Source organism: Chaetodon auriga, chromosome 10 (assembly GCF_051107435.1).
Source record: "Chaetodon auriga isolate fChaAug3 chromosome 10, fChaAug3.hap1, whole genome shotgun sequence".
Taxonomy (NCBI): domain Eukaryota; kingdom Metazoa; phylum Chordata; class Actinopteri; order Chaetodontiformes; family Chaetodontidae; genus Chaetodon; species Chaetodon auriga.
The window spans coordinates 3,604,039-3,630,856 of record NC_135083.1 but is presented as its reverse complement, the minus strand read 5'-3'; the positions used below and the strand labels follow the sequence as shown (position 1 = coordinate 3,630,856).

The 26,818-nt window shown below is 44.5% G+C and overlaps 1 protein-coding gene across 1 annotated transcript in view; it reads left to right on the top strand.

Annotated features, from left to right (window-relative positions):
- Positions 1–23,604, top strand: part of atp9a (ATPase phospholipid transporting 9A) — a 30,160-nt gene extending 6,556 nt beyond the window's left edge. Inside the window, exons 6-28 of the mRNA XM_076740488.1 lie at positions 563–614; positions 1,676–1,770; positions 2,483–2,563; positions 2,672–2,747; positions 3,202–3,278; positions 3,462–3,622; positions 3,721–3,863; positions 4,657–4,769; positions 5,531–5,740; positions 7,847–8,008; positions 8,582–8,674; positions 8,784–8,867; positions 10,102–10,272; positions 11,139–11,237; positions 13,121–13,210; positions 13,446–13,590; positions 14,733–14,797; positions 15,690–15,845; positions 17,539–17,603; positions 17,844–17,952; positions 18,067–18,124; positions 19,534–19,737; positions 21,866–23,604. Coding sequence (XP_076596603.1) covers positions 563–614; positions 1,676–1,770; positions 2,483–2,563; positions 2,672–2,747; positions 3,202–3,278; positions 3,462–3,622; positions 3,721–3,863; positions 4,657–4,769; positions 5,531–5,740; positions 7,847–8,008; positions 8,582–8,674; positions 8,784–8,867; positions 10,102–10,272; positions 11,139–11,237; positions 13,121–13,210; positions 13,446–13,590; positions 14,733–14,797; positions 15,690–15,845; positions 17,539–17,603; positions 17,844–17,952; positions 18,067–18,124; positions 19,534–19,737; positions 21,866–22,002 — 2,646 coding nt within the window. The 3' untranslated portion in view covers positions 22,003–23,604. The remainder of the gene's footprint in view (positions 1–562; positions 615–1,675; positions 1,771–2,482; positions 2,564–2,671; positions 2,748–3,201; positions 3,279–3,461; positions 3,623–3,720; positions 3,864–4,656; positions 4,770–5,530; positions 5,741–7,846; positions 8,009–8,581; positions 8,675–8,783; positions 8,868–10,101; positions 10,273–11,138; positions 11,238–13,120; positions 13,211–13,445; positions 13,591–14,732; positions 14,798–15,689; positions 15,846–17,538; positions 17,604–17,843; positions 17,953–18,066; positions 18,125–19,533; positions 19,738–21,865) is intronic.
- Positions 23,605–26,818: the final 3,214 nt, after the last annotated feature.

The window sequence follows — 26,818 nt, the reverse complement described above, 5'->3', positions numbered from 1 at the left end:
GCCCATTTGTAGTTTGCAGTTGTTTAAAAGGTCCTAGTTCGTTTCAGGTTTCACTCCTCTGGTGGACAGAGCGGATTCTCTTTGTGCATGAAATACGAGAAGTGAGTCCGGTCTTCAGTTTCCAGCTCGTTTCAACGCAGCTGAAGGAAAGGTCACACATGTTGTCCTTTCACCAATATGACTGAGTGATTGAGTCCCTCAGAAACCTTTTAATTGACCTGCATTCGAATAATCTTTCTTAGAGTATCGACCACTTAGCAATAATCCATGCACAGTTCAGCTTTTGGGAGGCTGTCCAGATGAACTGAATGCAGAATTTGTGTGGTGCCGTACAGGGAGCAGGTCAGGCAGAGTGTAAAACCCGGTCAGGGTCCCGTTCAGGCCACGACAGGATGATTTGCTGCAGGGCTTATTATTTTGACTGACTGGCTGCTGGTAATGTGACACAGGAAAAGCTAAAAGTTGTACTTCTGTGCAGTTAAAGGCAGAGCGGGGAGGAGGAGAAGTGCAGGATCAGGAAGTGATGCTGAAGTCATGTTTTTCTTTCTGCCTTTCTTTGTAGAACCAGCGTGTTCCTGCTGACATGATCTTTTTAAGGACCTCTGAAAGAAATGGTAAACATCTGCTGGTCATTCATCCAGATCTCCACAACGAGCCGGCTGCCTGGCTGGCCGGCCCGGGAAATGACTTGTTTAAAAGGCGCTGAGGTGCAGGGATTAGCCCTGAGCCGGGACAGGAAGTCCTACAATGTCTAGATTGTAATTGAGTCCAGTACTAAACTATCACTCAAAGCGCGGTTGGGTGGAGAGTAATGGTGAGACGGACTCTGCAGACAAAACAGCGTTTTCTCTTCATCTTCGTCTATGACTGATTTTGTCTGTCAAATGAGAAGATAAAGAAAAAGGAAAATGGAGGGACACACAGAAATCAAATGCAAAGACAAAACCGGAGACATGAGAGGAGGATGCCTCATCTGAATAATCAAATATGGATTAGGAGCAGATTTGTCAGGGATGGCGCACTTAGTGAATTGCATCGCATTGTTTATTTGCACATATACAAAATACACATAAGTCCATTCAAAATAACAACCTCCAAAGCTCAGCGCAGCATTAATGTCATCGCAGGGAGATGCTTCATCTTCGGCCTCCAGAAATGCAGCTCTGTAAGAGGAGCCGCTCCTATGGAAAGAAAAACAGCAGCTTTGTTTTACTGGAAATAGTGCTCGGTTATCTCTCTTCCATGTGGAGGCCATTAGGTCAATTATGAAGAGCCTAGGCCAGGGCTGGGAGTTTTGGGCAGGATGACGCATGCGGGGCAGCGGGGGGATGGGCTGTGGTGGATGCCTTCACGTCTGTCCCAACAGTAAAATGCAGCTTTGTCCCACTCGCAGAGGTTCCTGCTATTCATCCGTGACTCCACGCTAAATTGTCTTATTGCCCCTTTTTCATGTGTTTATTCAAACTGGGAGCTAATAATCCGGAAGCAGCGACAGTTGACAGGAGCCTTCAGTATCTCCTGAAATATACAAGTGGTGATTTACACACTCGATGAATCATCAGGAATGAGGGATGTGTGATGTGTCCTTTAACTAAAAGCCCGTCTGTTGTTGCCCTCTAGGGGTGGATGTGTTTGCACCCGGCGTCAGTGACAGCTCCTGTCCTCTCCTTCCCAGGCTCCTGTTTCCTGCGGACTGACCAGCTGGACGGGGAGACGGACTGGAAACTACGCCTCCCAGTGGCCTGCACGCAGAGACTGCCAACTGCTGCCGTGAGTCAGAAAATAAAGATGGAGAGGCAGTCGGGGGGGATTGTGCGTCGAGCGCTGCGTTTGTGCAGTTGCTGTGTCGTGTTTTTACCTGAATATGTGAGTAATTGCACGTGCTGAAGATGGTCTCAGTGAAGTCTTTCATTAGCAGAACGGTGATTTAACGTGAGCGCAGGGCGGCCTCGTCATCAGAAACCGTCATGACTGAAGGTTCCCCTCAGGCCGAGCTTTTCAGAGAGCTCTTCAGGGTGTGAGCAGTTCTTCAAAGCAAATACTCAAGATGATGTTTTTATATTTCACAAGACAACTTCATTCGCAATCATCCTGAATGATAAATGAATAAATGTTTTACAGACTGTTGTGACGTAGCTGAGGTGTAGTTTGATCTGTAGTTAAAGGCTGATGGAACGATTAGCTGAATAATCAATTCATCCATCAGAAAGTAAACTGGTGGCTATTTTGATTATAGTGTTAAGTCAGTTTTTAAGTAAAAATGCCAAAAAAAATCACTGATTGTGATTTCTCAGATGGTTTTCTTGATGATAATGAATTGAGTATTTTTGGTTTTGGACTATTTCACTGTTTTCGGACATTTTACAGACCAAATGCTCATCGATTATTTGAAGTATTAATCTGTTAGCAGCTTAACTTGAAGTTATAGCCTCAAGCAAAGCAGTGAAAATAGAGAATAAACCATGTTTGTGATGTCTCACAGGACCTTCTGCAAATCAGATCGTATGTGTATGCCGAAGAACCAAACATCGATATCCACAACTTTATTGGAACTTTCACCAGAGTGAGTGTTTGTATTACACATTCACAAAACCTCCATTTAACAAAGACAGCAGTTATTTGACCGTTTTTCTGTCCTCGAGTGTCACTTCTTATATTTGTGGTGTTACAGGAAGACGGGGACCCTCCGGTCAACGAGAGCCTCAGCATCGAGAACACTCTGTGGGCCAGCAGCGTGGTCGCCTCTGGTAAATGTGTGACTGATGGTGCAGCTCTGCTGAAGAGGCAGCTAATAACCAGGAAATAACCAGGACCAGCCTTCGCTCCTAACCCACAGAGCAGCACTGAAGCGTCGCTTCCTTCAAACTGTTCATCTTACGACGTCTCTCACCAAACACACACGCGCGCTCACACACACACACACAGTCAGACGCTTTGCTCATTTATAAATAGCTCGGGGGGCTGCTCAGCATAATGCTAAAGAAAGTGTGCTCCTTCCACAGCAGATTTAATCCACCTTAAACCGCGCTCTCATATGTTTTCCATTATGCAATTTGAAATATGCATCCTTTAATCCAAATGTCTACTCATGTCAGGATTATAAGTCTGGGAAACATCTTCTGGACATACCGTGTTTTATGTTGTCCCTTTATTATATTGACCTGGGCAGCTTTTTAAGGTCTTTTTCTCCCCCTGCTGCAGGCACTGTGGTGGGGGTTGTGATTTACACAGGCAGGGAGCTGCGCAGTGTCATGAACACCTCCAACCCAAGGCACAAGGTACAGTAGCATGAACCAGAGCCCGAAGACCAACGTTTGATTGCTTACTGTGCATGAGGATGTATTTAGTTGGAAGATTTTGATTTGATTTTGATTTTAAGTTGTAGGTTTTCTTAGATTTCCATATTCTACTTACATAGAGCGTTTCTGTTGAAATTTGTCCTAATGTTTGCCTCGTGGCAGGTGGGTTTGTTTGACTTGGAAGTCAACTGTTTGACCAAGATCCTGTTTGGAGCTCTGGTGGTGGTCTCACTGGTGATGGTGGCCCTGCAGCACTTTGCTGGCCGTTGGTACCTTCAGATCTTTCGCTTCCTGCTGCTCTTCTCTAACATTGTGCCCATCAGGTACGTTTTCACATTCTCCTCTCTCACCTCTGCGGTGTTGCATTGTATTGACAATGAGGAGTTGAAAAACGCTCATTCGCTGTTTTTGTGTGATGAAGTTTGCGTGTCAATCTGGATATGGGAAAGATAGTTTTCAGTTGGATGATTAAGAAAGACTCCAAGATCCCTGGGACGATGGTGAGGGCCAGCACCATACCTGAACAGCTGGGACGCATCTCCTACCTGCTGACTGACAAAACAGGTGAGCCTGTGAGAAGCAGCACACTCTCTGCTAAAAACCCTTGACTGTGTGGTGAAAAGAGTCACTATGGCCACCGTGTGGAGCGCTACAATGAAAGCTCACTGTGCTGGGGATTTGCCAAGGAAGTATCCAGTAGGACAGAGTTAAGTCGTTTCCTTCCCCGGGGGGGTTTGCTATGTGGTGGGGTCTCTGCTCTCGGAGACCTGCTACTTATTGGACCCTTAAATCATAAAAAAACCCAAAGTCTCTCATCCATACACACCTTTAGAGCACAACACCTCCACTAGTGCGTTTCCTGAGGCGCGAGGTGTTACACGTCAGATTTACAGCCCTCATGCCCAATAAAATGATCAGCCATTTCCCATCCAGACTGCGATAAGGCCGGCGGGGTCTGCGGGTCAGGCTAATGTACGTGCGAGGCCCCCGAGGTCTTTTTGATATACTGGCGGAAAATGCTTTTAAAGTGAGTGTGAGGATACGGAGGTTGTGTGCAGTGTCGAAGGGACGGCTTCTGGTTTTCTTACTGGTTTTTTTCTCCAGTCACCACATGTGACATGAAAACTCTGCTTTAAGTAACTGATTCATGTTTGTAAAGCTCAGCCTGGGGAAGGTGTAGGAATACTTTTACAGAAGTTTTGAAGCTGGAAGAGTCAGTTCCCAAAATTATATTCATGTAGAAACCAAAATGTAAAACACTGTTTGATGTTTTTTGCTGTCAGTCTTTATGCAGAAGTGTCACACGCAGCGTGATGCTGAAATTAGCTTTCAATGCCTGTAATGTCATCTTTACCAGGGACTCTCACTCAGAATGAAATGGTGTTCAGGCGGCTCCACCTCGGAACTGTTGCATATGGGATGGACTCGATGGACGAAGTACAAAGTCACGTATTCAGCGCCTACACGCAGGTAAACGACGCAGTCTGAGCGCTGCTCCGCGTCCGTCACAGAGACGAAATGACTGAAAATGAACGAATTCACCCAGAACATTCAGAAAACAAACAAAACTAAAGATTGAAATTCTAAAATCTTGGGAAAAGGTCAAACAAACAGACACGAGCATTGTTTTCAGAAACAGATCGGTTTGTGATTATTGTTTGGTTGAATGCTTCCTGACCTCAGATGACACTCTTTGTCCCCCTCGACACCAGAGGTTAGTGAAGCAGGAAACAGGATTAGCCCACAAGCAGAGCACTGACCGGACTTCTTTAATGACGCTGCCATTAACCCCTGGAACGCACAGTCTGCTAAAAATAGCAAATTGTTCATATTTACTTTACACATCTGGATATGTTTACAGGCCACTATCGCAGCCGTGATTGAAACTGGGTTTAGTGAAGCGTTCTCGTTTCTCAGACTAAAACCTCCACACCTCCAGTTAGTAATCTGTGCTTTCACAGTAGCTTTGTGTGCTGCTGTATACAGGAGTTGTGTAAGTGTCCATACATCTTGTTTACTTTCCAGTTTAACGCCTCAGGTTTTCAGTCACTCACACAGCTTCTTTTTTTCCTGACAGTACAGATTGTTAGTTTTATTGACTACAATAGCTGCCCACTCTTAGAAGAACCTTGAGCCAAATGAAAGCCTCCCATTAGAAAGCATGTTATAACTCTTCTCAGATGCCTGCGCGCCCTTCTTTTGATCACAGCACCTTCTGTAATTCCCTTCAGCCCACCCATGACCTTCCAGCCTCCAGGGCTCCGGCAGCCACGAAGGTCCGCAAAACCATCAGCAGCAGAGTTCACGAGGCTGTGAAGGCCATCGCCCTGGTGCACAACGTGACGCCGGTGTACGAGTCCAACGGTGTGACAGACCAGGCCGAGGCCGAGCAGCATTACGAAGACACGTGCAGGGTCTACCAGGCCTCCAGCCCTGATGAGGTACGACGTGGAACCGCAGACGTGACGCTGCGGTTTTAGTGATGTTCACCATTTTATCAGGAGCTAAATGTTCCTTAGAAGACTGAGAATATTCTGTTAGTCCACCTCATCCTGTTTTTTTAGTTGACGAGAAGTCGGGACTGGACTGAGAAAACATGCAAGCCCATCCTGTTTGAATAATGATAATAACAGCACTAATGATAAGGAACTTCTTGTGCACACCGGTGGAAGCTTTCATATTACAAATGCAGCTGAAAGTGCTTCACTGCTGATTTATGGCTCTGCTTTTTCTGTGAGTGTCTGTGTGGAATCATACATGTAGACTTTTCCCACATTTATTATGAGACCAGCTGCAGTATATCCATCAGATGGTACATGTAAATACACACAAATACACACAGGCAAATACCTACATGTCTGTGTTGATATACTTCAGCTTGGCCTTTTGGGGAATGTACGCTTAGTCCACGTTAACGTCATTTTCTCAAGGACGGACACGTGAGGCCTGACAGCAGGACAGACTTCTTGGTTTTTGAGTGTCTTCACTGCCTTCTTATCGAAGGGGAACGTCCACAGGCCAAACGGCGTCCCACATTTATGTCCTTGATCTGTATGAATTCTTTGAACATCAGGAAGAGGGCTGCGGAATTCGACTTGGATCCATTTCCTGCGGCGTAAATACGGATTTCCTTAATGTGCTCCCCGGCCCATTGCACTTATCCCCTTTTGAATTTCCTCTTTGATAGCATATTTTGATAGAGCCCCGTACATCTGTCCTGATTAAAGACCTGTGGCTTATAGTGTGGGAAGGAAATCGAGCCGTTTTATTCTTTTAGGTCACACTGGATAAACAGTTCAACTGTTTTCTTGCGTTTCGGAGCCCTGAAGGGTGCATTGTATGAGTTTGATACAATCTAGATTCAGTTTGCTTTCCTTCAGCGTTCAGGAAGTCTTAATATAGATCTGGTTTTGGCTGTGAGCTCTATGGACGCAGTGTCAGCGACTGTTGAATGCATGGTTTTACCAATGCAGTCAAACGTGATGTTTTCCTACACGCTTTCTTAAAGATATCTGCATGCATAGGAAAGTAGGATTCCCCCCCCCCCCAGGCACTAATGTCCTGGCTGACTTTTGTTATGTGTGATTCACCGAGGATAGCCGATATCTGAATCACTTTGCTCTTCAGCTCATAAAAAAACATGTGGTAGTTCTGAGTCAAGGCAACTGGATACAGCATTATTCAGTCCAGTTAAAATTCTGCAGCCAACCCAGATGCTGCTGTTACAAGGTGGTGCTGTTGTGGCCAGCGCCAGATCCAAGAATGCCTCCGCCGTGACTATTTCTAGACTGTGACTAAGCACAATCTTCATATTTCCCAACCTGGATGACAAACATTACGGTAGTCAGAGCTTTTCTGACGTTCAAGTGCTGCTGGCCAGGCATTGTCAGACTACATGGTCATGTATTTCCAAAATAAGGATTTTCAGAACTGCGAAATCTGTGGTCATAAAACTGGGGTTGGAACATGGCGATGTTCGCCGTTCGTCTCTCATCTGTGTCCATTTGGCGGCTGTGCTATTAGAGCTGTCAGAGGATGGATGATGAATTGGGTTTGTGATCTGGCTTCTGGTCTGGAAGTTATTGGGCAATGTCATGTGCCCTCTTTTTCTCCCCACGCAGAGTTAACATCGTATTAATGGATGTCGTTTGTTGTGTCCTTCAGAAAGAATCAAGCCAAAACAATATTTTCAGTTCAGAAATGGACATGTCCCTCGTTTATCAATCAATAGTCTTGAGTGCTGGAAATGCTTGAGCTGTTGATGGAAAGTGAATGGTTGCTGTGCTCTCTGACGTGCTGCTCGGTCCAAAGTGCCCTTCTCTGCTCTCTTTGTCAGTAGAGTAATGGAACATCACATTGACAGAATGGCTTTAGAATAATAAACACCCTGAGCAGTGGTCACGTTTCTCACTTGCAGTTTGTGCCTGATAATACAACACATCTGAATTATTTTATTAATTGGTGAAGATACAAAATGCCAACAGTTCAGTTCACCTGTATCCACTTCTGTGAGCTCCCACTGAAGCCTTTACGTGTGGTGTTGGTAGGTGTCGCTGGTGCAGTGGACTGAGAGCGTTGGCCTGACGCTGGTGGGAAGAGACCAGTCCTCCATGCAGCTGCGGACCCCTACTGGCCAAATACTGAACTTCACCATCCTGCAGATATTCCCCTTCACCTATGAGAGCAAGAGGATGGGCATCATAGTGCGAGTGAGTGCCAACTTAATGGAGGTGTTTGTGGTTTCTGTTCTCTTCTGTCAGTTAAGTTTCAGCAGCTGATTTGTTTTATTTGCTTCAAGGAAATTTATTTGTTTGTTTGCTCAGTTGCTTAAATATCACTTATAAATATTACTACAATGTAGGTCAGTGCCTGTTGCTAGGGGGGTGAGTAGGACTTGACACTGGCTTCAACAAGACAAACAAAAGAGAAACAGACTGAAATTAAAGCATATTGTCTCACCTTGTAATAACCTCTGACTAAGTCTGATGACTAACTTTATTTTTGTTGGCTGGGCCGTAGCTCAGGAAGCCTGGGATTTTTAAACTCAACTTCCTCGCGATAATATTTTCAAACGCTTTTCGAAACCCCTTGTGAATACCAAAATAAGTTGTGCATTTCTAGGCAACGTGAAATCATAAAGTGGTGCACGTGCACTTTGGCTCACGTGGGCACGAAGTGGAAATCCCTTCTGAGTGAAACAGACCCGGGCATTTAATGTCAGCCAGGTTTGTGTATCCTGTTTGTTTCTCATGCTGAATAAATTGGGAATGATTGTTTCCCAGGATGAATCCACAGGAGAGATCACGTTCTACATGAAGGGTGCTGATGTGGTGATGGCAGGCATCGTCCAGTACAATGATTGGCTGGAAGAGGAGGTGGATTTCCTTCTTTTTCACTACACATGACGTATAGAACAGCAGTGATTTTCACAGACTCGTAGACTTCTTAAACCTGCTGAATCCAGATGTTGCCTCTGTTTTGCAGTGCGGAAACATGGCGAGGGAAGGCCTGAGGGTCCTCGTGGTCTCCAAGAAGTCGCTGACAGAGGAGCAGTATCAAGATTTTGAGGTAAGTGCCGTCTCATGAGATGAACTGAGGCCGAGCTGAGGGACTGGATCCCAGATTCATCTGAGACAAGACAATACTTCCACTTTTAGCTTGTTTCATAAAGTCCTTATAGCTGGTAAATATCAGCAGCATGTTCGATGTCTCTCACACTGGCAAACACACACATGCAGAGCGATATCTGATGTGGACATCTTCAGTATTTCAAATGTCAAAGTGTGCTGTTGGATAATGAGAGGGTCCAGTCCACCCCCCCCCACCCCCCACCCCCCCCCCCCCCCCCCCCCCACACACACACACACACACCCAGGCCCCACTCATTGTTTGAACAGGGCTGGGTTGTCTCCCCTGCAGTCTTGAGCCCCAGGCCCATGACTGAAGTGTATAATTGTGTGAGCAGAGCTGGTGGGCAGCAATGACTCACCAACTGAGTCACACACACAGTTTGTGTTCCTGTATGAGTCACTCGCAGATTGTTTTTGCTTTATCTCACTCGCAAATTGCCCTGGAGCTGGAGCGCTGAAGATGGGCGTTAACCAATAATCATGTCTGTTCTGTGTTTCCAGCTTTCTGAAACATGGGAGCGTTAAGAGTTGCTTGCAAGCAGATATCTGTAATTTGTACTGAAACTGAAACTTTTCTAGCTCATTTGCAAGTTTGTGTGTGAATGGTGTGTATTCACACTGCGCACAGTTTCATCTGTGTGTAGGTGGAAAACGTTCTGCTCGTGTGTGCGCCCTGCGTGAGGCATCCCTGTTGCATTTTTTTGTGTTTGTCGTGACTTCCACAGCTGGTGGCCATATTGGTATTTTCTCGCTCTATCCCCGGCTGTTTCCCTTCTTTGCTCTTGCAATGATTCTACCTTATTTATCCTATTTATCTGTGTACTTAACATTTAAGTATACACACAGTGTCATTGCATTTTATGTATATTGTATATACGTCTTAAATGCTGACTTTTTATGTCCTTTGGTTTTGTTTATCTTATTTGTGAATTTATGTTATCTGTGAGTTTATTTTATTGTGAGTTTATTTTATTGTGAGTTTATTTTATCTAGATGTGTTTCATCTTATTCTATTTTATCTTATTTTATTATCTTTTCTTTTTCACACGGGGGTTGCAACAAAAATTTCATTGACATGGCTATGCTCAATGACAATAAAAGCAATCTTGAATCTTGAATCTAATTTAATCTCCTCCCACTCAAAACGTTCCCCTCCCTCTCCTGCTCCACAGGCGCGATACGTCCAGGCCAAGCTGAGCGTCCATGACCGCTCTCTGAAGGTGGCCACAGTGATTGAGAGTCTAGAGATGGAGATGGAGCTGCTGTGTCTGACCGGGGTGGAGGACCAGCTCCAGACTGATGTCAGGCCCACCCTGGAGATCCTCCGCAACGCAGGCATCAAGGTCTGGGGGGCAGACGGCCTCGTAGCTCACAGTAGCAACAAACAAAACATAGAAACAAGACAAGTACACTACATATGTTTTTCATATCCACCTACATGAACAAGCCTCGTCCAAGTGCCTCCTTTAAGTCTAAAACGGAGCCAAGGCTATCAGGAATTTGAATGGACTGTAAGGAAAGTTTTAAGTGGTTGTTGGTTGGCACACTTCCGATGGATGATATGGAAAATTGGTTTTCTGCGAGGGAACCAGAAAGTGGATTAGTCACAAAAGTAAAAGTTGGGCTCATCTTCTCCTTTTAATTTAAGGTCAGATCACCCAAAACAGAAAAAGCTGTTTTCTCACTTGTCTGCAGTGGTGCGTAGCCGTGCAGATAGGTTTGGTTTCATTTGCTCCATAGTACAGTGGAGGTCATTTAAACTGAAATTTCTAAAAATCGTTAGCTCTTATTTGCCTGCACATGCTGCAACAGAGCATTCTTCTGTAGAAAGTAGTTCCAACGGAGACTTCTGCAGGAACGTCACTGCAGGAAAGACCTGTTACTGCTTCTAAATGCCTTTTTTCAATGCTGTGAGCAGCACAAATGAAATTCTTAAAGTCCTCTGTTTGAAGTGTTATAATAAAGTAAGCCAGTCTGAGCATAAGACGCTGTAAGCTCACAAACTTTGGCTCGCAGTCAGAGCAGCTACAGGTGGGTTGATGAAGTCGGTGATTAGTCTTTGATCCCTGGAATTAAGCTTTTGTCATTTGATTTAATAGAGAGATTCTGGATACATTTGGCTTCATGTATTTACAAGTCCAGCTGGAAATTCTCTCCAAACATCCGTGCATCTTAAGAATCTAAATATCATCGTCTGTTTGCTGCGTAGGTTTGGATGCTGACAGGAGATAAGCTTGAAACGGCCACATGCACCGCCAAGAACGCCCATCTGATCACCCGCAACCAGGACATCCATATTTTCAGACCCGTAAGTGCAGGACAAGGACCCCTCTTCCTCTTCTGTGTGTATGAAGTGGATAATAGTTGATTTTAGCACCGCAGGGTTCATCCCAGTTCAATGCAGCACTGACAGCTTCCTGACTGCCTCGACCCACGGGCATCCATCCTCTGGGCGACCACGGCCCGCTAGCCAGTGGTCGCACTGCCCCACGCAACTACGCATGCAGCCCAAGCCAGCGTCCACAGCTGAATAAATCACCTCCCACCAGCGAAAGCATCCAAACCACTGTCAAAAAGAACAAACAGGCCTTCGCTCAACAGAGGAGAAACCAGCTGAACCACTCCCAGAGGGAACATGCAGAGGGCTCACTTCCTAATTTGTTTTGCAGGTTTCGGCCCCTCTCGCTGCTTTGGTAGTCCGCTTCTGCCTTCCCCTCTGGAGCCGTGCCAGTGTAGAGGGAGCGCCTGCCATATAGGAAGGTTACAACTTGCGTACAACTGCGGTTACTGGAAGAGAATAACAATGGTTGGCAGGGCTTGAAAACCTCTGTCCCAGCGGACGGGGGAGTGCTGACTGGGCCTGCAACACATACATCTGGATTAGTTTCCTGGTGGCCACCGATGGGCTGCTCTGGATTGACGTATGAATAGTCAGCGGTTGAAGGATATTCATTCCAGAGCAAAACTCTTGTCGACAGATTAACACCGTGCCCTGTCAGGGCTGCATTTTTGGAGAATTTCTAAGTCTATATTTGAACCTGACAACATTTGTGTCACAATGCAGAATTGTTCCACGCTTTCCAGTTGAGATTTTGTTACTTTGCTTTATTTTAATCCTCCATGATAAGCACTTAAAAGCACTACATAAAGATTCAGTAAGCAGTTTCTAACACACTGTAGCGTAGCTGCACACAGGACACAGCTGATTTTAAGTGTTTATTAATGCATTTCAACAATCACAGCTTCCCCTATGGAGACATATGTCATATTAATGCATCTGTTAATACACCAGCCTGCACTCACAGCTGCACACAGCTGGAGGAGAGGTCGCACCGATACATTAATGAACATAAATATGTGCCTCCAGCTACATTATAGTGTCTTTTAAACCATTAACATTTTTTCATTGTTCAGATACAGTTTAGAAATGCTGAAATAGGAGGTTTTAGTATATTAGTAAATATTAGTAAATTAAAAAAAGTAAATATTTAGTATTGCTGATATAGTTTTTTAAAATTATGTTATGTGAAGGAATTTTCCAGGAAAATTAGAATTAAAAAGCCAACAGAAAGTGTTGTTGAAAGGTTTTTGTTTTACACGTGAATGTTTTTTCTGGTGTAACTCAGAAACACAGACCACAGCTACATTACATCACATCACTTTGATCATTTTAGTCGCTTACATTTCCCAAATATTGATGATCATGAATCACTGATTACGTTACTGTTATGACTTTATACATTACTTTTTAATTGAAATAGTAATAGAATTAAAATATGTGCATGCTTGAAGTGATGGAGGTGTTTGGCCTCGAGCTAACTTGTATAATACATGATGAACGATCCCAGCGAGTCTCAGGCAGTGAGTGACTTTTCTACAGATTTTGGCTTCCTGGGGAGAAGTCTGATCAGTGCATCATCAAATCTTATGGGCAAAATACCTGTGACATTTACTTCAGTGGCCTGGTCCAGCCTCAGCGGTGACTCGTGTAGTCCGGTGGTCGTTTGGCTGCTGTAACGTTTGCCGTCTTTGCAGCTGGATGGAAACAAGCTGCCATTCTTCACAGCGTCCGGCCTGATAACGATCAGGATGCGAAGGCTGGCAGATTGTCATCTTTGATAATTTTTTTCTTGTCTTGTGAGTGTGCCTTGTGTGCGCTTGCATTTATAAATGCGGTTGCCATTGCCACAGGTGACAACGCGAGGGGAAGCCCACCTGGAGCTCAACGCCTTCAGGAGAAAACACGACTGTGCGCTGGTGATATCGGGGGACTCGCTTGAGGTAAACTCAGACTGCATCTGTGTGTGTGACACTGACTCGTCTGTCTTTATGAAACTCTGACTTATTCTCTGTGTGACGCATGATAATATCACTGCCACCGAAGCATCTCTGGAAGTGGTATCTGTGGTTAGAGTCACTTTCTAAACCGCGGTAGGAGTTAAAGATCCACAGTTGAGATCAGTTACGTGCGGTGGCCTGAGTTGCTCACCCGTCGGTTCTGGTGGGTTTCTTGCAGGTTTGTCTGAAATACTACGAGTATGAGTTCATGGAGCTTGCGTGCCAGTGTCCAGCTGTGGTTTGCTGCCGATGTACCCCCACTCAGAAGGCTCAGATAGTCCGACTGCTGCAGGAGCGCACAGGCAAGCTCACCTGCGCTGTAGGTGAGTCCAAAATAGAAACTGTCCAACTGCTTTTTCATGAGGGGATTCAGTCCAAACAGCTTTCAGCGAGATCTCCGTTTTCTATTTTTTCTTTCTGTGGGTTTTGATCATTGAACAACTTCTTTCCTTCCCCCGTATTCAACCCCCTGCTTCTCTCACCAGCTCTCCCAGTATAAGCACTGATAAGGTGCCACAATCGAGCAGAGATGACTTAAATGCAAACATAAAGTGCAGGACAGAATGTGATCATTTGCTCATCCCTTTTAGCATCTACTCAGTTGAAGGCAGTACAGAGTAACAGTATTTGATCTTTAACCTCATCAGCTTCATTGATTTTTGTAAATATCTGCTCATTCTGAATCTGATGCAGCAACACGTTTCACAGACTGGGAAAGATGTGGAACGCTCCAAAAACACCTGTTTGGAACATTCCACAGGTAAACAGATTCATTGGTAACAGGTGATAGTGTCATGATTGGGTATGAAAGGGGCATCCTGGAAAGGATCTGTCATTCACGAGTGAGAATGGAGTGAGTGAGGTTCACCACTCTGTGAACACATGTTAATAGATGATTAATTAATAGATGAGCTCAGGAAACTGTCAGTAAACACAGTTTGATTGCAGATGGTTTGATTCTGTTTTTATGTACGGCCTCCCAGCTGTTCTGGAATCTGGGTTGCACAGAGTATCCCTTGATGGTGACATCGAGGACTGGGTGATAACTCTTATTGTTGTTATTGCCTGTCAGAAGAATCTTGATATGATCATCTCATCATGTTACAAAATTCTGTGGTGGATGTGCTCGAGTCATGTCCTTTAATGCTAACAGTGGAACACAGCTCAGTGAACATCGGGCAATCTGAACGTTTTACGTATGATTTTATTGTGTTATTGTGGAAAGGTATTTGTATTAATATGATTTTCAGCCGTATCACCCTGCCCCTGTATCTCACCCTTCATCCTGCAGATTCCAAGCAGCCGTGTCACTTTCTCTGCTTTGGCTGCAGTTCTGATCTCTTAATCGGGCCAAATTAAGGGAGTGTCTCCTGAAAGACACATACACAATAGTCTCACCAACAGTTTGTGTTGGTGAATCACTGATGTGAATCCTGACACCTCCGTGGCTTTTGTTGTCTCTTAGGGGATGGAGGAAACGATGTCAGCATGATCCAGGAAGCCGACTGTGGCGTGGGAGTGGAGGGAAAAGTAAGACTCTGTCCATCCCATTGCCTCACGCTGACGTGCCGCTCTCACAGATTTTCGCTTCGTGTTTCCTGCCAAGATCGCTCTCATGTTCAGAGATGTGCGCACAGATGATTCCTCTTTATGAGGATCTATTGTCTGAGTAGAGGAAACAAAGATGACAGGATGCTTTTGAGCTTAAGTAAAAGTAAGTCTCGCCTCAGCCCGCCTCTCTGTAAACTCCCTGGTAAGATGGCTGCTTGGCTCAGACGTGGGCCTCATGCATCTGTCAGCTATGATGTGACAAGAATCAGATACACTGTTATGTCTGTGTGAGGAAAATAAAGCTAAAGCTAGTTAGCTTAGCTTAGCATAATGACTGAAACCAGGGGGAAACAGCTAGCCTGGCTCTGACTAATGCTAACAAAATCTGTGTACTACAGCAGCACTTCTACAACTCACTGATTAACACATTATATCATGTTTATGTGATCCGTACAACAAACCCAAGTGTATAAACAACAGCCTGTGCTTTTACCAGCAGCTAAATATGGAAGTGTCTCTTTGTAGGGAGCAATAGTTTACTGAAGTCTCCACATAAGAAATGGCAGAATAATCAGTAGGAAACAAATATTTGTTGAAACTGTCCAGATTTTTAAGGATTAATATAGTATGTTTGAAGGTTTTGAGGTTCAGTGCTTTATTAAAATCTGCTGGACTTCTTGTTCATGTCATGTTTTTAGGGACTATTTGTCCAACTTCCGTCCGACTTTTGTGTTTCCAAATAACCAAGCTACATGAATGCATCTGTCACCGTCTGATCAGTTCATGACAAGCACCCAAAAGGCTGCGTTTGAGGTCAGCAAAGACTGGTTGCAGCTTGTCCTCACTGCCCTCTGTGCTGTGTGTTTGACAGGAAGGAAAGCAGGCCTCGCTGGCTGCCGACTTCTCGGTGACTCAGTTCAAACATTTGGGCCGTCTCCTCATGGTCCACGGTCGGAACAGCTACAAAAGGTCCGCAGCCCTCAGCCAGTTTGTCATCCACAGGAGCCTGTGCATCAGCGCCATGCAGGTAGAGTGCAGCCACACCAGGGTGCCGTTAGGTCTGTGTCCGTCAGTCAGGTCGAGATTACATCAACGTAACATCAGCAAAACTCTGATCCCAAAATGCTACACTTCTAATTTCGACCTCAAAACTTGTGTGTCAAAGTAGGTAATTCCTCACATACTAAATGTGTCTGTGCACCACAGCAGTTTGCATGTTTATTCACAAATCTATACTCATTACCACATTGTAAAATATAATTGTCATTAAATAATCAAACGTCAAACAGTAACTGAAGCTCAAACTGAGTCTGCAACAGTTGTTTCCTCAAGATTAATTAACTAGGAGAAAAATATTAGACTTGTTAGGAGAATTTTTCATGTAGAGGAAGAAAGGCGTTTGAATTCTTTAATTGTATTTACTGAACAATAAAATCCACAGTTTGACCTGACAGTGAATCCTACTTTCAAACAAGGAAAAATGATTTTCATTCAGTGCAGGAGTTCAGCTCTGCTCTGTATCAACCACCGAGTTTGTTTTCAATCAAGGCGTCAAATCACTTCAAGGAAAGCATGTAACGTTAAACCACAGTTTAACCGACTGTAACAGACACTCGGTGCACTTAAACCTTTCAACACTAATTTAACAGAAAGAAAATTTCTAAGTGCAGTTTCTTTTTTGTCTTTCCACTCCTGCTATACATATGAAGGGATTAGCATTGCTGCTAACTGATGCTACTTGGTAATAATGTTCCAGTAAGGTAAAATACTTGCAAATGCAGGTGTTGATTGGGTGATTTTTAGGTTTAGTAATAAATATTGAAACTTGTGCTAAAAGGAGGCGGCTGTGTACTGAAGACTTTAGTGTTTTGCTCTGTGTGTGTGAGGACAGCATTTTGTGTTTAAGGTGAGGAATCAGGAAGTCAGTTTAACAGTTTTCTGCACTGAAACACTGAGCCGAAGCTATGAAATACAGAAAAATTGTCTAAAAAAGAATGTATGCTACCGTAGTTAGAGCATGTGAAATGTGGGTTATGTTTCTCCACAACAGCTAAAATCTCAACCCGGGGAAGGAATGACTGGGGCGAGGCAGGGAGAAGTTTCGGGGGTGGTCATGGAAGGGTGGGGTGCGCGATGACTCAGAGGAGTAGGCCCGTGGTGCCCTTCAGAGCCGCCCCCCCCATCACCGTGCCCAGTCCAATTCCCATGTCCCAGTCCAACCTCAGCCCCCGCGTGGAGGGATAGCCCATGACTCACTGCATCATGGATTTTGGGGTTTTAGGGAGGCCCTCCTCCACATGTCTCACATTAACACCAACCACAGCCGCAGCTGTGACCTGTCTGGTTTGGGGCCGTTTGGATGGTAGCGCACTAGCTGACAGCTCAATATTAGCATCGTCCATATGCTGAAGCTCGAATTAGTCAGTGCACTTTGACTCTCTGCGGCGGTGGCGCTGCGGTAGAGCAGGGATTACTGCGGTGTTGTGTTTTATGTGTGGGATTTCGCTAATTGATTAGTCAAAGTGCGGTTGCCCTTTAATTTGTGTGTTACCGTGCCAGATTCATGTCATGACTTTCATTTTCTTGTATTTCTGTGATGTGAAAATGGATTATTCGTTTGGAAAGCGATGCCCTTGATGTCTCCCATTATCTGTAACAGCGCCTCGGAAAAGTAAATGATGGCTCACTGACTTTCTCGGCTCTTCTTTATGTGTTTCTAGGCCGTCTTCTCCTCTGTTTTCTACTTTGCCTCGGTCCCACTCTACCAAGGATTCCTGACTATTGGGTGAGATACAAACTGTGAATGGCCATGACTTATCAAGAGAGCATTTGGCTGCCTTGTTTCCCTGGCATTTCCTCTGTGTTGCAGCGCTGTTGAAATGCGAGAAGGGGAAAATGTGAAAGTACTGACTGATGCGTTTCACTGCTGAATCTAACAATGAAATGTGTGAAACGTCTTGTCCACTTGCCATTTTATCCCGAGCATGTTCCCCACACTGAGGTCACATGAGTTTGTCTGTTTCAGCTACTCCACTGTGTACACGATGTTCCCCGTCTTCTCCCTGGTGCTGGACAAAGATGTGAAGTCAGAGGTTGCCATGTTGTACCCAGAATTGTACAAAGATCTCTTGAAGGTATTTAATGAATGTTCACACACAGACTGTTAAAGCACAGCCAAAAATGATTTACAGAAACATGCATGAAAAGTGATCAATATGAAGTCTGATTCTTCTGTTTTCTCACCACAGGGTCGACCACTGTCCTTCAAGACTTTTCTAATATGGGTCTTAATAAGTATCTATCAAGGTAGGAAAGAGTTTATGCAATCACAGAGACATACTCAAAATAACCCCAATAAAAAACATCTGTACACACAAACACATGTTGGACGGTCAACATACAATACAAACACGCTGTATCATAGCAGTCAAACAGTGTTTTAGACCACATTTGTGTCTAGTTGTTTGCAAATGTACAAAGCAGACAGACAAACCAAACCCTGACAAACAAAGATAAAAGGTGTCTCTGCTTCATGACGCATCACTCTGAACAGCCCACGCACTTTCCTCTTAATTTCTGGAGGAGTTTATTTCTGTGTGCGGACTTTGGTTGTCAAAAGGCCTCAGCTAGCTTTCCGACATGGGCCATTTGCAGTGAAAAGGTGCTTACAGGGGCATCAGAAGCTACGCCCCGAAACCCTTTATCTATTTCTGTCAACACGTGAACGCTTCATTTTATAATCTTAAGCTGCTGTATGATTTACAAGCAATGGGGCCTGGTTTCCAAACCGCCGCTCTGTATGTTGATACCACTTTACTCAGAGTTTCTTCTACTCTGCGTTGGCTTTGTATGTCCAAGGTGGGGAAATTGTTTCCGGTACAAGATTGTTTCTGTGACAGGCTGAAGAGTTTTGAAAAAACTGTCACGATCAAGTTGTGAGGACAAACTGTTTCCTGGCAAGCTAGCTAGCTAGCAACACAAGATAATGGCAATGCTAAGTTAGCAATGATCAAAGTTTGTTGATGAGTGTTAGCTGCAGCTGAAAGGGCTGGTGCTCGCTGCTCAGTGTGTTTAGATACTAATATTTCCTGGTAAGTTTGCCACAAGAGAACACTAATGCTAAGATAGCTATGCTAAAAGTTAGCTGCAGATAGTGGAGAAGACTGGCAGTCACTGCTCAGTGTGTTTGGCTACTAGTGTTTCCTGGTAAGCTAACTAGCTAGCAGTACAATATCACTCTAATGTTAAATTAGCTATGATAAACGTTAGCTAATGAATGATAGCTGCAAATAGCTGAATAGGCTGGTATTCACTGCGGTGAATAGTGTGTTTAGCTGCTAGTGTTTCCTGGTAAGCTAGCTAGCTAGCAGCACATTCCTCTTATTGGCTCTGTTTTCACTGATGTTGGATGCACACTTTGGATCAGTCACTGCTCTGGACATGCCCGTCCCTTTATCATTCAAGCATGAGGAAGAGAAGGAGATAGATACATGAATAAATGACGAAATAGAAAAAATATAAAACGATTTCTTATGTTTGCGGCTCCTCCTCTGATAACAGCCTTTTGTTGTTTCAGGCCTTCATAGCTCTGATCCTGCAGGATAATGTTTCACTCGCTCTTTGATCACTCTGCTTTAGACTAAAGACTGACTGTAACGCCGGATAAACATTGTGTTGATGTCACTCTCAGGCTGGGCCCTCTGTTCACTCCACAGGGAGCATCATCATGTACGGAGCGTTGCTGCTCTTCGAGTCGGAGTTCGTCCACATCGTCGCCATTTCCTTCACGTCTCTCATCCTGACTGAGCTGCTGATGGTGGCCCTGACCATTCAGACGTGGCACTGGCTCATGATAGTCGGCGAGCTCCTGAGCTTGGCCTGTTACGTCGCCTCGCTCGTCTTCCTGCACGAGTTCATAGGTGAGTGAACACAAGCACATATTTCCACACAGACGGTGACTCTGAGGCTGCAGCGGCGGATTTCACTGAGACAAGAAAACGATGCGGTCTGCATGCATTTCGCTGCAGCCTGATTGGTGTTATTGTGCTTCTGCTGACCTTGAAATTGTACGTCAGCATTCAGGAATAAGGGGGATCTGCTTGTTCATGTAATGCCTCTGGTGTACAATAAGCTGTGGCCTGCTGGATATTAGGAAGGCTAAAGGTGAGTGCACTGACAGGTTGTCCTGGTCTGAATGAGGCTCAGGCATACCGTAGTATCAAAGAGGAAATGCCAACAGTTCTGTCAGTTTCCTGTGGACTGCCAAGGTTCATGTGTTTATAGCTGTAAAGGTGTGTTTGGTAGAAAACACTGGCCACAAAAATAGTCCCAAAGTCTGGAACACAAACAGCTTTTATAGCAGAAGAAGGGTGTATTGTTGTTCTCTGTATTACTCTGTTACAGCCTGCATGTTGCCAGGCTATTGGACATTTATTTACTTGAGCTTGCAAAAAATAAGCCAATTTTAGTTGTGCCATATTAAGACCCGTGACATATACAATACTCTAACCGAGAGCTTTTCAAAGCCTTTATTTTCGGCTTTATGTGGGGTGTGGAGTTCCATTTTCAGCCTACAATCTCCACCACTGAGGACCATGACTGGCATGTGGTCAAATGTACCCTTTCTGGACACTTTTCCTCCCTCTTGAAGTCAGACTGGAATAGATTTTAAAGGCTATTCTTTTGTTGAATGTGCAGTTTACGCTGTAGGGCTGACCCCGACTTACGATTTTCCGTGTTGACCAGCAGTCTTTAGTTCAGGCCATGAGTCGACTAGTTGTCGCACATTTATGATATTAATTCATTCATTGAAATAAATGTTTTGGGGCATCAGAAAATGGTTTGAGTTCCAGGTCTGAGAAATAATGTCAGAAGTAACATTACAGAGGAATATAATAATTAGCCTTTAAAATATAAACTTTACTCAACCCGAGCCGCCTGCTAACGACTGCTAACAACCAAAGTGGTAATGAATGCTGGAGCAACCGGCAAGGAGACTGAACATTTTCTCAGTTTATTTCAACACAGTGTAACATCACACACGTTGGGTTCAAAACTCCACAAAAACAAATACTCACAGAATTATCAATACAACGGATGTTTTTTACTTCCACGTTAACTCACTGATGTTACAAACTCCTCTCACGTCCCTACCTGAACTCACCCAGTCCTGGTTGGAGCTGCTGTAAATCGCCTCGTCATTGTTCAGTTGTCCGCTCGCTTGGCTCTGGTCCTGGTGCTCATTCTGGGGCTGCTCCCTGTCACCGCTCCCTGCTGTGCCCCCCCACCCCAGGCCTGAAATCCTCCTCCTTGCAGTCCAAAGCTGCTGTACTGTAGGTGTGAACACCAGCATTCCCCTGGTGCTCAGAGCTCTCAGTCCAGGCAGAGTCAGCTACTGCTAGCTGCACAGCTAGCTCAGCTAACTAGCTAACAGCAGGTATAGTTAGCAGCAGACTTCTGTGTTTTGTTTTGTTTTTTTTTGTTTTCGACAACCGACTAATGAAAACTTGGTTGAGACAGACTCTTCTCATTGTCTAACAGTTTGCGCAGCCGTTCAGGGGCAGCCCTATTGCACACTTTGGACATTTTCCAAGGACATTTGTTTGAGACAGTTTTAGGTTCATCTTTTCTCTCATCAGCAGTTGGACAGATGGTTCAAGTGTTCAACAGTATCAAAGCAACCCAGTGACAGCTGTCAGTGCACCCATTCATTCAGGGCAGACAGGCACTGCTAATAGCTAATTCACCATAACATAACGTGTAATGGTGCCCATTTTCCAAATAATACACAAAAACAGGAGCGAAGTTTTAGCCCACAGATAACTCACTGTCTCCATGGCACCATTATACCTCCTGTTGACATCCCCGATTCCCAGTCCAGCAGTCTCAGTTTTTCCTGACCTCGTTATTTGAGGAGAAATGGTTTCAGCTACACTTAATTAAATTACATGAAAAAAATCCCTTTTTCTGCTCCGTTAAATGATGCTCAGTGAAGTGTGTTTGTGTCCTACATCCTCATTCTGATCTTTGACTCTCGGTCTTTGCCAGACGTGTACTTCATCACCACGGTATCGTTCCTGTGGAAGGTGACGGTCATCACGCTGGTGAGCTGTCTGCCCCTTTACATCCTGAAGTACCTCCGCAGGCGCTTCTCCCCGCCCAGCTACTCCAAGCTGACCTCTTAAAGACTGAGAGGAGCCTCTGGCCTCGTTTACTGCGTCCCTGTCTTCATCCAGAAGACCAGAGAATCAAACACGGATTCATCCCCTTCAGTTCGTTCAGAGAAGTTACTGCTTGGAAATGTGGAGGACGGACGTTGATGTCAGGGGCAGGTTGTTTACTGAGAGCCAGAGTTTGTGTTAAAGCAGTGTTTCTTGCTCCATGTGCTTGATGCAAAGACTAACTGATGAACATAGAAATGTCCTGCTCAGAAGTGTAAATACGTAGCGTAGTACCACGCAGCTTTTTAGCCTGTATGTAATAAATTAAGGCAGAAAATCAGTTCAGTAAACTCTGCAGGTCCAGTTTGTTTTAGAATGTCAGAACTCGCATCAAGCAAAGTCACCGGACAAGCTGGACGTCTCTCACTCCGTCTCTCCACGTGTCATTCGGGCTGGAAACTAATTTTCTCTAATTTCCAGTTCCACCTTAAATAGTAAAACCGTTTTTATTGTTAGACACTGAAATTGACGTAGCATCCTCACTCAGGACTTGATTCACACTCTCCTTAAACAGTGATTTCTAAATGGAGTTTGAGAATACAAGGTTAAAAAAAAAAAGTTTACTGGCTAGACTTTGCATAAAACACACGTCTGCAAGTTTGTGTAGTTGTTTATGCGTCACAGCGATGCTGCAGCCCGACACGGCGGCGGAGGTGGTTGTTTATTTTAGCATGACCCGTGGTGTCTGATGTTAAATCTGTCTTTGTCTCTTTGTATGGACCCCTTGTTAGTGTTTGTGGAGCGCGGTCAGAAGGGCCACAAAGGAGCGTTGGTTATTTGCAGCCGAAACCTTCCGCCGGGGCTCCCGGCTGGCTGCGTGTCTGCAGGGGAATGTGCAGCCTCTCATGTGGCTGCTCGGCAGGCCAGCACCGGCCACGCTTTCTGCATTGCATGATGACTCACTGTAACGGTGACCTAAAGCCATAACTGAAAATACCCCGGCGACCGGCGTCCAGCTGCCCCCTTTCATGTCGCCTAATCCAGGGCGCCCTCGCTGCTCACGTCTGCTAACCTCCAGAGTTCAGCTGTGAAAGAAAAAAAGGATCATATCACCTCTCCTCTGTCAAATACAATGTGAATATTGTCAATAAGTATTACTACTGCACATTGAGATACTGCGGTCCTCATGTTTCATTCGTGGTGTGATGGTGGAGATACTGTAAATAATCAGCAACTAACAGAACATCGTGGCCACGCTGTTAATTCAAAGCTAACCTGAGTTCATTCGGAAAGAGAACGGTCACTTCTGTCACGTGACTTGATGAATCTTAACGTGTCAAACGGAGCGTTCGGGGTGCCATAACTAACCATTTCAGAAGGTTTGAAGTCCAGGCCGTTTGCACAGAGCTTTGTTTTGTACAGCTGATTGTATTTTTATGTTGTAATAGAAGTGCAAAACATAAATGATGCTAAAATGATTTGGTTGCTTGTAAATAACCTGTTTTTTTATTTATTAACACGTTTTATTTAACGGTGTCGATTGCACTCAACTGAGCTGAACAAAAAGGGAGAATTGTGTTGATGTCAATGTTGTGCTAATGATTAATAAATCTCATGTTTTCTTTTCTTGTGCTGTTTTTTCTTCATGTGACAGTGAGAGTTTTCTTGCTGCTGCCATGTCTGAAGCGCTGAGCCCCACACGTTTGTTTCAGAGCAGGCTGAAATATATACATCAACTTTTGTAAAAAGCTCAATAATTTCCTTGAACATCTGGACACTTTGGTCTGTAACAAACGTCTCTCAAACAGGAGTAAATAGCACATTTGTTTGGGACTATTTTCAGCTGTGGATTAATACACTTTTTGCTTTCTAGTGCATATTTAAGGCAGCAGGATGATGAGTGCGGGATTGAACCAGTATAAGATGAACAAGGCAAAAACAACAGGAAATATTGTTAAAAATAGGCTGAAATCATAAGAATCATCAGGTTTTGCTGTGGTTTAAAGGACTATAATAATAATTATTATAATAAGAGTTGAACTTAATGTGGCCAAACGACCTTTTCGTGAATTGTGAAAGTGGACCCAGCTGAACTTAACGTGGCCCAGCGAGCCTCAGTGATGTGACCGTAGACGAGCTGCGATTATTACAGTAACTCAGAGAAAACAGATTTTTTTTGTGAATGAAACAAACTGCATCACTTCTCCCAGAGCATCCCTCATACATGGAAACTGACTTTAGTCCTCTCCTCAGTTTGCATGCAAAAACAATTATGGTTATTATGGCCGCGTTCCATTCAGAGTCTCTGATGAGGTGAGACAGGACGTACTGCAGGCAGCCTGAGGAGGCTGGGTGTTTGGCCTCCTCTCACCAGAGGAGGGAGTCCCTGGTGCCCGGAGACGCTGTTTCACTCCCCGTCACTCACGCCACCTCCTACACGTCCCAGGTAATTTACAGCCTCAAAGTTTGACATTAAACCATCAGGAATCAAAATCACACGATGATAAAATGTTAAATGAGTGAATCAGAAATGTATGAACTCTTAATTAAATCAAGGTGAAACATGTCTTTTTTTGATTTGTCCACACTGAGAGTTTTCAGAAGGAGCTTAGTTAATCATCCATGCACGTTATGAAAGTGTTGAAGCTCGCATGGCGTCTCAGCCCAGAGATGGTTTTAGTTGGACGAGGCTCTCAGTCATTAAATCTTTTCCTTTTTTCAAACATGCAGTCAAGCAGCTCAGTACTGCATGTTCAAATTAAAGCTGCAGTGCATGTCCAAGTTTTTTTTTCTTCATGTTCCATTGCCCAAATGCGCAAGTTATACCATTAAAAGAAACCATTTGACTTAATCAGTCCCATGAAAAGTGAAATTCCACTCCAGAATCAACAGAGCTGCCTGCTGACCTTCACATTCACGGTCTTTCCTCCCTGCTCAGAGCCAGCGATGGAGCCCCAGCTGGTCCGCTGCCAAATCCACAATCCAATCAGAGTCAAAGTAAATTTTGAAATTTACTTTGCGTTTTACAAGTTTTAGATTATCAGGCCTTAAAAGAGAGGCGGCTTACAGCTGTTACGCAACAGATGCAGGCTAATTATCAGCAGGGTCGGTGCATTTCATCTCCGGCACTTCGAGACAGGAGTTTGTTTCCAGCTTGGAAACATCTTGCACTCTGCTCCCAGTGGGAGAGATGTGCTATGTGCTGCAGAATACACCACAAACTGTCACAGCGCCCGGACAATACAAATGATTGCATGGAAGCATGTGGGATCCATATCCAGCCTTCAGGCCAAGGCGACCACATCAATGAGGTCTCTGGGCCGTCGCCAGCTTCTTGATGAGAGCTGCTGCTGCTGCTGCCGCACAGTTTAGGCCCGAGGTCAGCTGTGCATGTGCTGATTGGTCAAAGGCCCGATGAAGGAACTCTCATTTGCATAATGCTCTGAGGATTAGATGCCACGTTAAACTTGTCTGCTTAGATGCAGCGGGCTGTTTTGAAATAACAGAAACCACTGATGGATGATCCACAGCGACGCCAAATAACGAACAAGCTGGAGCAGATGAATTGTTTACTACACACTGTTATTGCTCTGTGTAAACACTGGATTTTGGCAATGACAGGCCCCTCACAGAAACATTGCAAAGCATGAACACACACCCTCCTCTGGCGCTATTTATAGCTCTGTGGGCCTGGAATGCTTTGATTTGTCTTAGCACCCATGACTGTTAAAGAAGGCTGCAGATGTGTTTCCCTGCCTCTCCCTGCGATCTCTGGTTAATGCCTCCAAAAACAACTGAACGAAACCGCCCAAATCACTTTCAGTCCGACAGGATTAAATACATTTTTTAAACTGCTGCGACAAGCGATTAGCTGTGATTGTTGAGGCCGAGGAGCCGTTGTTGTTGTTATGAATGAAGCTGCAGTGGGAGGAGGGAGCTTTTCTTTCAGCTCAAGAAGTTTGTTCCATTTCCTTTTGACTATTTTGCATCCATGTCGTGCTGATAATAGATGCAGAGAGATGTTGAAGTTATGAAATACTGCAGGATGGAACTGGAAACCTGGACAGGACAGAAAATAGTGTCGACAAGAGGAGGGGGGAGCTGATATTGTTTCATGGGATTTCACAATGTTGTGCTCAAAAGGGAAAAATCCATGAGCTGCTCCGCCACTTTTCCACTGGACTTAAGACACTCGAATTCTCTCTACAAACATTCGAGTATCGATCAGAATCCTGTTACATAACGAGGAGGCTTCATCCAGCGTGGATGTATGTAGTTTCCATGTTGATGGAACATCTTAGTTCATTCGTACAATTCGGAAAAAGAAGGAAAATGTTTTCCAGGGATCTCAAGTTGTGGCAGGAAGGAAATAAGATTCCTTGTTGCACAATGACGTGCCAGCGCTGCCCGAGCTGAAATCCTGTCTCAGCAGCCGCAGCGATGCATGTCTAACATCTACTGATAATTATGAAACACAACCTAATTTCATTACACTGCTTCGTCACTGAAGCACAGATTTAAGGACTGTGTGCTGCACTGCTTAAAAACAGCCTGTTTCTGATCAAATCTCTGCACTCCAGCGCTGGTATCAACCTCTCAGAGGTGTCATTTGTTTGTTGTCACTTCACTGTGCAGAATGTGTGTGTTGTGTGCATGGAAGCTGTTTTAATCACAAAGTTTGGAATCATCATCCTCAGCATCATCATCATCATCATCATCATCACAGTCCTATTTTCAACAATGTACAAAGCCCACTTTGTGCTATTTTTGTCACCTTAAAGTATGCTGAAGTGTACTCAAGTAGTCCTTGAGTACCACTGGAATAAAACTTGAGTATACT